The 11639-nt window shown below is 46.9% G+C and overlaps 1 protein-coding gene across 1 annotated transcript in view; it reads right to left on the bottom strand.

Annotated features, from left to right (window-relative positions):
• Positions 1-8182, bottom strand: part of ADGRE3 (adhesion G protein-coupled receptor E3) — a 48197-nt gene extending 40015 nt beyond the window's left edge. Inside the window, exons 1-3 of the mRNA XM_049640039.1 lie at positions 8034-8182; positions 2333-2383; positions 573-695 (exon numbers count right to left, since the gene is read on the bottom strand). Of these exons, the coding sequence (XP_049495996.1) occupies positions 573-695; positions 2333-2383; positions 8034-8058 (199 nt within the window). The 5' untranslated portion in view covers positions 8059-8182. The remainder of the gene's footprint in view (positions 1-572; positions 696-2332; positions 2384-8033) is intronic.
• Positions 8183-11639: the final 3457 nt, after the last annotated feature.

Consider the following 11639-nt stretch of genomic DNA (forward strand, 5'->3'; position numbering starts at 1 on the left):
TTTCCTCCCTCCCTTCCTCCCCTCTTTCTTTCTTTCCCTTTCTTTCTCTTCTTTCCCTTTCTTTCTTTTCTTTCTTTCTTTCTTTCCTTTTTCTCTCTTTCATCCCTCCCTTCCTCCCTTCCTCTTTCTTTCTTTCTTTCTTTCTTTTTCTTTCTTTTCTTTTCTTTCTCCTTCCTCCTTTCCTTTCTCCCTCCTTTCCCCCCTTCTTAAAGACGTTACTTTTAAGTTTATTTAATTTTTGAGAGAGAGAGAGAGAGAGAGAGAGAGAGAAGAAAACACCCACGCCTGTGGGGGGATGGGCAGAGAGAGAGGGAGACAGAGGATCCCAAGCAGGTTCTGTGCTGACAGCAGAGAGCCCAATGCGGGGCTCAAACTCAGGAACCATGAAATCATGACCTGAGCCCAAGTCAGACACTTAACTGACTGAGCCATCGAGGTGCCCCGGAAGCATTTCTTTCTTGATGAGTCTTGAGCCAATAGATTTTTCCGCGTGGCAGTCTCCACCCACAGCAGTCCCCATGCTACCTCCCTTCCACTCCCGCCACCGGGTGGTTTGAAAATTACCCCTTTACCATTGCATGTCTCAAGGGGGAATGTGAAGAATTTCTTCCCAGAGTCGGAAGCGTATCCAGAGTCGCAGGTACAGTAAGTGCCGTGGACACAGAAAGCGTGTTGGGGGCACTGTGGACAGGTAGCTGCTGCAGGGAAAAGAGGGGGCAGGTCAGATGTCACCGGGGTTGAGAGATGTCTGTTACCATTTGGCTTTGCCTCTCTGACTGGGGCCTCTCCAGGATGAGGAAGGCTACACCCTTTTCCTCCTTTGAGATCTTAAGTACATTACAAAACGAGAGCTACGAAACCCAAGTTACAGAACAAAGTGAGGATTCGTTTGCATGACAGAGGTCTGGAGCTGGCGTTAATTTTCACACAAAAATTTCATTGCAATATAATGGTGCTATTCTCAAGATCGGCACAGGATTTTTATTTTTACTTATTTAGTTATTTAAGTTTTTATTTACTTATTTTGAGAGAGAGGGAGGGAGGGGGGGAGAGAGAGAGAGAGAGAGAGAGAGAGAGAGGGAGAGAATCCCAAGCAGGTTCCGCACTGTCAGTGCAGAGCCCTCTGCAGGGCTCGGTCTCACCAACGGTGAGATCATGATGTGAGCCGAAATCAGGAGTTGCACGCTTAACCCACTGAGCCACCCAGGCACCCCCATTGCAGAATCTTTAAAAGGGGGGAATGGATTGGTTAAGACCCTGGGGTCGATCCTGGCTCCACAACTTATCAGCCGTGTGTCTTTGCATCTCTCTGTGCCTTGTACCCTCATCTGTAAAATGGATTCTTGTGAAGAGTAAATGAATTAATACATGTAAAGTGTGTTGGGCAGTGCCTGGCACACAAGACGTATCAGCTAGGATTATAAAAACTTGAAAGTGTAGGGACCCACAGGAGGTATATTCGGATACGGGTTCATATTATCTTTGCAAGTCTATGTATGACTCCAAATAGATAGAGATACGCTAATGTTCTTAAGGTGGGCCCTCTTGGGAATGATTGGAGCCGAGGAAGTATCTCGAACACTCCCTATGCGGTGTTCACAGGGAGAGGGGACTGGGAACCTGATGGGGGCCACAATGCAGTCTGGCTACTCAGAATGCATCCCCCAGCAGTTGGTTAGAAATGCAGAAGCTCAGGCCCCACCCTTACACCTGCTGAATCAGAATCTAGTGAGATCTCTAGGCGATTAAAGTTAGCCTTAAGTCATCTTGTTTATTTTTTTTGTTTTTGTTTTGGTGCCTCGCTTATTATCAGAATAAAATGATTACCGTCCTGCTCTGTCTCTCCCCTCTGGAGTGCTCACTTCACTTCCTTTGTGTGTTTTAGCCTCTGTTCTATTTCGACACTGGGCACATTGTGGTGACTGAAAACAAATGAACAAAGGACACTAAAGTAAAAAGATACATTAAGGGGTGCCTGGCCGACTCCGTTGGAAGAGCGTGTGGGGTCATGAGTTCGAGCTTAATCCTAATCTTAATCTTAATCCTGGGGTCGTGAGTTCCAGCTCCACATTGGGTGTAGAGATTACATAAATAAATAAAACCTGGGGCGCTGGGTGGCTCTGTCGGTTAAAGGGTCTGACTTCGGCTCAGGTCATGATCTCACGGTCCATGGGTTCGAGCCCCGCGTCGGAGCAAGCATCCCCAAGTTCTACTCCGAGAACAAGCCTCTTTGCTCTAGCCCATTGGAGGATGTGAGTGGTCCCAGATGTACCCTTGGTCTCCACCTTTCCTGGTTCTCGGACTGTGGAGAAGTCAGGCGTTGAGCACTTACCTTTGGTCATCCGAGCCATGACTTCTGACAAACTCAGCAGGAAACAGAGTCCTGGAACAGGGAAGCAGAAGGGAGACATGTGACATGGCTGTGGAAAGATTCCAGGAAATTCCCCAAGGGCTGTGTACCAGCTATCCACTGCTACGTAAAAACCATCACAAAATGTAGTGGCTTAAAACAGCAAGGTCCATTTATCATCTCTCATGATTTCTGTGCTTTGGGAAGGGCTCAGCTGGGTGATTCTGGCTTGGGGTTTCTTACACGGTTGCAGTTAGGCAGTGGCTGGGGCTGGAGCAGCTGGGAACGGACTGTGCATTGTCACCCCTTTATGTAGCCTTAGACTTGGGGAGTTTGGCCTTCCTCCCAACATGGCAACCTTGGGCAGGCAGCTTCCATGGCAGTTCAGAACTCTAAGAAGGAGTTTCCCCGCCAACGGGCTATGTGTCCTGTTAAGATCCAGCCCTGGAAGCCATGAAACTCCACTCCTATCACATTCTCCTGGTTACAAGCAAGTCGCCAATCCACTCAGATTTACGTGGATAAGAATCAGTCTTCCTCTTGAGGGAAGATGGGCAAGGTTCTAGAAACACTTCTTAGAAGGGAAGTATTGTTTTTGCCTTCTTGGGAAATGTGGGCTGCCTCTACTGTGGCTGATCAAGTGCTCCTTCCTATTCCCCAAAACTTCCCAGCGTCTGGTGGTGTCATCAGCGTGTTCCTGCTCGGGTAAAGACCTGAAGACAGTGGATAGATGGGTAGCTTCTCTTTCCCTTTCCTGAGAAATCCGACACCACTCTGATAGCTAGTTCTCCCCTCACCTTCTTTTCATTCTTATTACATACCAATATCTAGAATTATTTTCCATTTGCAAGGATACTACTAACAGCTGGTATGGTGCAGGAATCGGCCAATCAGAATGGACTCTGGACCCCCTTCTCTACCCCAGCAGACGTTAATGTAGATGCCCAATTATGCGGAGGTGGGTTGGGTCCCAGGGCAGGATTTGGGCAGGCAGGAGTGTCGTGGGAGCTGGTCCTGGGCAATGATTGGTGTGGGCACAAATGGTGTGGGAATCTTTCAATATGAACAACCAACCAATGGCTCCTATAGTGCCCACTTGTTGAAGTTTAGCTCTGGTGACTAGTCACTTTATTTGCAACTTTGGTTACCCCTTGAGAAAGTGGCTTCTGCAGATGAATGGATACAGAAAATGTGATATATATATAATGGAATATTAGTTGGCCTTAAAAAATAAGAAAGTCCTGTCACTTGTGGCAACATGGATAAACTACAGGGCATTATTCTGAGTGAAATAAGTCAAACACAGAAGGGCAAATACTGTATGATTTCACTTAACGTGAAATATCTAAAGGAGTCACACTCATGGTAGCAGAGAACAGATTGGTGGTTAGGAGGGGCTAGGGGGAGAAGGAAATGGGAAATTGCTTTTCAATGGATATAAAGTTTTTGTTATATAAGGTTAGTTCTGGAGACCTGCTGTAAAACCTAGTACCTGTAGTGACCAATAGAGTGTTGTGCAGTCCAAGATGCATTAAAAGAATGGATCTCATTTTATGTGTTCTTACCAAACACACACACACACACACACACACAAACAGGGAAATTTTTGTAGGTGAAATGTTTGGTATCTTCATTGTGGTGATGGTATTATGGGTGTAAGGTGTATACATACGTACAAACTTATCAAGATGTATATACTAAATGTGTGCAACTTTTTGGTCTATCGATTATACCTCAATAAAGCTAAAATTAAAAAAGAAAGTGGGTCCTGGCAACGAAAGGGTCTCTGTTAACCAAGTTGGGCGACGGGTGTAGGTCAGGGTGGGCCAGTTAGGTAGAGCTGGGGTGAACTTCAATTCCTGTACATAGAGGACTGAGATCAGGGGATTGAGAGAGTCTGAGGCCGACAGTCTGGAGAAGATGGGGGTGTGTGGCTTCCCTGGGGAGGTCCAGAACATGTATCAGCTGGTGGCTGTGAAGCAACACTTACAGGGAATTTTTGGAGTAAAAGGCAGCATGCCCTGGGATGCAACCACTCCCTCCATCCTGCCTGTAAACACGCCCGTGAAACCCCCTTGGAGAGAGATACCATGTCTTGGAGGGAGGATTTCTTTGGTGGGGGTGGGACAAAATTCTAAGGCCAGCCTCTACAACATCTAAGGGGAATTGGGTTCTCATTACATGCCAGGCATTGTTCTAAGCACCCTAGGCACATGCCCTTAATCTAGCTTTGCAATGACTTCGGGAAGTGAGTGCTGGTAGCATGATCCCAGTTGTGCAGATGAAGAAACAGAGACACAGAGGGGCGCCTGCGTGGCTCGGTTGGCTAAGCATCTGACTTCGGCTCAGGTCACGATCTCGTGGTTCGTGGGTTCGAGCCCCGCATCGGGCTCTGTGCCGACGGCTCGGAGCCTGGAGCCTGCTTCCGATTCTGTGTCTCCCTCTCTCTCTCTGACCCTCCCCTGTTCATGCTCTGTCTCTCTCTGTCTCTCAAAAATGAATAAATACTAAAAAAAAAAAAAAGAGAGAGAGGCACAGAGAGGCTAAGTAACTCCACTTCCCAGAGCTAGGCAGGGGCAGAGCAGAGATTCAACTCAGGCTCTGGGCTCCTGCTGACAACCTATCAACCCACATGACCTCTCTTTCAGAAATCCCACACGTGCTGCATGCATGGAGGTGCCATTGACAGCGACAGGCTTACAGTGACAACGACTGGAGGAAAGGGTACCTTTTCTTCCAGTAGATGCTGCTCCCCAGATATGACAGTCCAGTAGAAGGGGTGATATGTTACTCGGTCATTTGGGGGGCAATCTAGACCGACTGCAGGATTTGGGAGACAAAGCCCTATGGGCTAGCGGCAACCCTTTACGAATGGGAGGGAGGGCAATGCTACCTCTTTTTGGGTTTCCCTTTATGAGTTTCTGGTGGTTGTGAAATTACCACAAATTTAGTGGCTTAAAAACAGAAATGCATTCTCATATGGTTCCGTAGGCCAGACGTCCAAAGTTAGCCTCACTGGGCTAATATTAAGGTTATCAGTGGGGCTGCTTCCTTTTGGAAGTTCTAGGGGAGAATCCATGCCCTTCCACTTCCGGCTGTCAGAGGTGACCCACATTCCGCGGCTGACAGTCTACCCTCAAAACGAGCAGTCGAGTATCTTCCTTCCCTTCTGGTCTCCTGCCACCCTCTTAAAAGGACGCCCATGGTTAGAAGAGGCTCGCTTGTATAATCCAGGATAATCTCCCCATCTCAAGATCCTTAGCATAATCCGTATCTGTAAAGTCCCTTTGAGCATGTGACGTTGCTTGGGACATGACACCTCAAAACATGCCGCTGTGGCATGTTGCTTATTTTATAGAGTGGAAGGCACTTGAGAAACAGCACTTGCAGGAAGGGCTTTCTGACCTACCTTTTCCTGCTTAGAATCAGGCCGTAACATTTCCCCCGCGAGAGAGGTGCCCTCCCTGTGCCAGGAAGCGAGGGATGTCCTTACCACCAGACTGGGAATGCACGCTGAAATGGATCTGTATAAACACACTCATTGGAACGGCCCTTGGCTTCCCCCAGTTATCCCTCCAACGGACCTCCTAGTCACTTTCGCACCATTCACCATCCCTAGCCCCAACCCCTCCGTCTTGTCCCTTGACAAAGTCGTCATTTCTTTGTCGAAAAGGCACAAAAGCTTTGTGCTCTGGTGTCACTTTCCTGGATCTTTGTTCTCTTGCGAAGTCTCCCGTGTACATGTTGCAGGGTAATGAAACTTGTCTGCTTCTCTCCTGTTAATGTCTTACGTCAGCTTAATTCTTATTCTTGGCCAGAGACCCTAAGAGGGTAGAGGTGAAGTTTTTCCTCCCCTACGCTCATGAGGTAACATATTCACAGGCTGCAGGGGATTAGGACGTTGACATCTTTGGGGGGCTGTCGTTCGTCCATCCGTGCTGCCTGCATTAAAGAGGGTGCTAGTTGTGATCAGTTACTTACACAACCGCATTCATGGACCATTTTGAATAGTTTTGTTTGTCCAATGAATATATTCTCAGCTGGGCTGTGGACTGCTTAGCGGCAGGGTCCTGGCATATTTCCTAATACATTTAAATTTCCCTTCCCCCGACTTTGGTATAATAATTACTTTGCAGAAGTGGCCTAACACTACACCTGCCCAAATGATGAATGTAACTCACAGAGCCAAGTAGTAAAACATATAGGTTGAAAAGCGTTTCCTAGTTCCTGAGGCTCAGGCAGCCGGGGCACCACCACATTTTCTTTTCTTTTCTTTTTTTTCTAAATCTTTTTAACATTTATTTATTATTGAGAGACAGAGAGACACAGAGCATGAGCAGGGGAGGGGCAGACAGGGAGGGAGACACAGAATCCGAAGCAGGCTCCAGGCTCTGAGCTGTCAGCACAGAGTTCAACCCAGGGTTCGAACCCACGAACTGCGAGGCCATGACCTGAGCCAAAGTCGGATGCTCAACTGACTGAGCCACCAAGGTGCCCTGAGAGCTTATATTGTTTTGATAGACTTTATGATCTACCACCTGCCTCTGCAACTAAACAGCTGTGAGACTTGAACCAAGTCCCATAACCTCTCTGTGATGGTATTTTGTATCATTCACATGAAGAATTTGGTACAATAATGCAGGTAAAACCATTTTAGCTTTATGTGAGGCTAGAGTAAATGTAAGCTTTGGTTGATATTATGGCTATTGGTATGATTGATATGATGGCTATTGGTATTGCTATTTGATCTGGAGCCGGAAGGCTGGACGGGACTTCAGAGTTGGGAAACCGTCTACACAGAGGTGGCGACTGAAGCCACAGGATCAAGAGATTCCGGGAGCGGGAGCAGAAAGACGAGTCCTTGAGCAGAATCCTGTGGGAGGAGCATAATGGCAAAGAACTGGAGCCAGGCGGCTTGGGTTGGAGTCCTGACTGCCATTTACAAGCTGTGTGACCTTGGGCAGGTAACACAATCTCTGTGTGCTCGTTATTCTCATCCCTAAGATGAGGAAAATACCGGTACCCACCTCATCGGCCCATTGTGAGGACTGAATGGGTTAATACATACAAGGTGCATAGTGAGTGCTCGAAAATGTTGCTTGTTATTCATATTCTTGGCACAGGACAAAGAAAATGGAGGGGGGGCGGAGAGAAGGGCAAGAGAGGTAGAGAAAAAGTCGGATCAGTGCCAGGTCACACAATTATCAAGGAGGAGAGGGTGTCAAACAGAAAACCTGTGAAGATGAATATGAACAAGTCCTTGGATTGGACCATCAGGAACATTTTAGGGATATTTGACAATGCAGTCTGAACAGGGTGGTGAGGAAAGAAACCATAAGCCAAGGGGAAGAAGAGAATTTTTTTTTTAATGTTTATTTATTTTTGAGAGAGACAGAGACAGAATGCGAGCGGGTTGGGGCAGAGAGAGAGGGAGACACAGAATCTGAAGCAGGCTCTGGGCTCCGAGCTGTCAGCACAGAGCCCGACGCGGGGCTTGAATTCATGAGCTGTGAGATCATGACCTGAGCCGAAGTTGGACGCTCAACCAACCGAGCCACCCAGGCGCCCCAGAAGAGAATGTTTAAAGCAGAGCAGAAGAAAGAGAAGGAAAAGACAGCTGATTGTTGAACCGACTAGCTCCGTTCAATCCCAAGGTCACAGTCAATCCCAAGGTCACACATACCTGGAAGGAGTGATGGCCCTTGCATTCCTGCATGTAGGTAACCTTTGCCAGCCAGCTCTTGAAGCTCCTCACTGTGCTTTTAAGCTGACCACCTCTCTGACTGCAAGGAAGTATTAGGAGACTTGATACACATACCTTAGGTTAGCTGACTAAGGAAATTTCTATAAAAGGGAACTTGTTTTTATCTTTCACCACCAGACCCATGGTTCTGCTTTTTTGTTTATTTTCTGTACGTTTTCTGCACTCATTTTCATATGCTCCTTTGGTGGTAGGTTTTCATAGCTATTGTTGATTGCCCTTGGGGTGACAGAATCAACTGACCCTAGGAGAGGAATGCCTTTTAGTTACAGAGCATTATCTGAGGAGTGGGAAGTGACTTTGGCGTCAAAATCAAGCTTAAATAACGCTGTGGTTTTGAGTTGGGTAAGCCAGAATTTAGGGTATCTCTGTTGGTATCTCAAGTTACGGAAGCAGTCATTTTCACAAATGTTGGTATTTTTACCTCCTTAGCAGATGGCACTCCACAGATCTGGCTGGAGTCTCAAAAATCCAGTCCAGGGTGATAACTTATTTGGTTATCTGGAGCAATCCAAACCAATTGCAGGATTTGGGAGAAAACCTTAAGTCCTTCCCTCCTCCGGCAAATATTTATCGAGACAAATATCACTAAGTGACAGGATCTGTGCTACTTTCTAGGGATACAGCAGTGAACAAAATTAACACAATCTTTTCTGTTAAGAACTACAGAGGAAGGGAACTTGGAGGAAAAGCAGGTTTTTGGGGGGAGAGACAGGGTTAAGTTTTGGATAAGTTGATTTTGAGGTACTGTGATTTCAACATTCATTATACATACAGTCAATCTGGTTCACGCACAAAAGAGAGGGCTCTCCTCCCTGCTATCTATCAGACTGCTGTCTTTGCTACTGTTGACTTCGTGACAGTTTGTTCATTTTCTTATGCTGATTCCTACCCCTGACACTCGATTCGGGTTGGAAAGGTTCTCTTTGCTTCCTCCTGGTCCATCTCAGCCTAGCTGTGATGTTTAATAAAGCTCTACTGAGGTCAAGAGTAATGTGATCCTATTAAATCTAAGTCAGATCCTGCTCCTCCTCTCCTGAGAGCCTTCGGGAGTCCCAGTTCACTTAGAATAAAAGCCAGGGTCCTCACCATGGCCCATAAGTCCCTGCACGATCTGTCTCAGTCATCTCCTCGCCCTCGTCTCCTCCCAATCTCCCCCACCCTGCACTCTGCTTTCTCTGCCTCAGCCACCCTGGCTCCTTGCCTTTCCTTGGACATGCCAGGCACACTCCCGCCTCTGGGCTTTTGTACTTCTTGTTTTCTAAACGCTTTCTGCCTAATGCTGTTCTACCTAAATGCTTTCGCCCAGATTCCTGCATGCGACCACTTGGCTCGCTGGCTCGCTTCAAGTCATTGCTTACGTGTCCCCTCTTTAGTGAGGTCTCCCCTGATCTCCCTGTCTAAATCTTTCTCTGTCTCTTCTTCCCTTCTTCTGTCTCTGTCTCTCTCTCTCTCACACACCCTCCATCCACTTTCCCCACTTGTTTCTATCCAGTGCGCTCACCACCTTCTTTTTTTAAAATTATTTATTTATTTTGAGAGTGAGAGACATAGAGACAGAGCATGAGAAGGGGAGGGGCAGACAGAAGAGACACAGAAGCAGGCTCCAGACTCTGAGGGGTCACCACAGAGCCTGATGCAGGGCTCGAACTCATGAACTGTGAGATCATGACCTGAACTGAAGTTGGCTGCTTAACTGACTGAGCCACCCGGGCACCCCATCACCACCTCTTACTATACAAAACAATTTATTTCCTTTATTCTGTTTACTATCTCTCTGCCCTACTAGAATGCCAGCTCTATAGGGCAAGTAATTTTGTTTGGTTTATTCATCGCTGTATTTCCTGCACCTCACACATGGGTCTGGGGCATAATAGGTGCTCAATCAATACTGATTTAATGACACAGAGATCTGGCTGGAGGGCAGTTATCAGTTGCTCTCAGAAGTGGCTGCCCTTGGTCACTTCAAGTTCCTGACTATCCTGACTAGCCCTTGAGAGGTCTCTTGGTGGTGGTGGGGCTGGTAGCTTGGCTCTCAACAATGGGGAAGTCCAGGTGTCTACAGATCTCAGAGTCCAGGCTTGACCTCCACCCTAACCCCAGATTGCACCGCTCTATTCTAGACACAGGGGATAAAACAGTGAACAAAACAAAAATCCCCATTCTCATAAAGTCTTTTTTCTTTGCACATGCTGTTCCCTCTACTTGGAATTCATTCCTCTCTAATGCTAGGTGCACTTCCTCAAGACCAAGAAGCATTTCCTCCCCCCAAAACCTTCACAATTATCCCAAAGCTAGCCCATACTAACTGATAGAAAATTCCTCATAGTGTGGCTACCTCGGGCCAGTTGCCTGTAAGAACCCGAGGTAGGAATTGGGATCGACATGATGTGTTGGGGGACAGTAGGGGCTGGGGTGCCCATGAGTTGTTGGAGGAGAACTCTCTCGGGAGAAGGATATTAAGGAAGCATGATAGGCAGGGGAAGGAGCTAAATGAGGTGGTCTCAGTAGGAGTCTTAGCCTCGGTTTCATTCCCTGGGGGAGCTCTGGAGCGTGCACCATGGCTTTGATCCATCGGGAGGCAAGGCCTTTTATCCCCTGGGTCCATCAGTCACTGGCTGTGGGCTGCCCCTTGGGGTGGCGTGGGGGACAGAACCTGACAGGCACAGTGATGGATGGGACCCGGGCAGAGTGCCAGAAGCAACCACCCACAGCACCCAAACCTTTCTCTGTGTATACCCATTGTCTCAAATGTTGCTACTCTGCCGTAGCCTGCTTTCCTTATTCTCTCTCCTGAGCGCAGTCCCCAGTAAATCACAAGCCTAGGGAGCCTGACCTAGTAGAATCCCTCCCTTATTTGGTTGTCACCAAAAGAAAGTAGGAAAAAATAATTCAAGGTTCCTAACTCTTTATGATTTTACCTGAAACAAGATTTAGAAATAATATTATGCCAAGGCACAAACAAGATCCCTCAGCAATCTAATTTTATTGACGACGACGACGGTTAAATCCTATTTGGACCTAGATACAGAGTACTTAGTCCTTACACCATACTGCCACCTTCTGGGAAAACTAAGGAATAAGAAATTCAAAGTAGCTTCAAATGTTTGGTTTGTTAAGCAGGACTGAGGATGAAGATTGAAACCTTTAGAGTGTAAGGAGCCGAGGCCAATCCTACAGAGTATTAACCAGTCCTTTTTATGTTATCTTAAATATACTATTATATTCTTATTGCATTTGGAAATTGAGATCCACAGATATTATTGAATTAATAAGCTAAATTTAGTAATAGGCATAGGAAATGGGGGTTAGGAACCTGGTCTTCATATTTATTCATCTATCCACCCTTCCATCCATCCATCCATCCATCCACCTATCCATCTTCCTTCTTTCCTTCCTTCTGTCCATCCATCCATCTTCCTTCCCTCCTTCTGTCCATCCATCCATCATCCATCAATCCACCTATCCATCTTCTCTTTCCTTCCTTCCTCCTGTCCATCCATCCATCATCCATTCATCATCCATACA

The sequence above is a fragment of the Panthera uncia genome, chromosome A2 (genome assembly GCF_023721935.1).
Source record: "Panthera uncia isolate 11264 chromosome A2, Puncia_PCG_1.0, whole genome shotgun sequence".
NCBI classification, from domain to species: Eukaryota; Metazoa; Chordata; class Mammalia; order Carnivora; family Felidae; genus Panthera; species Panthera uncia.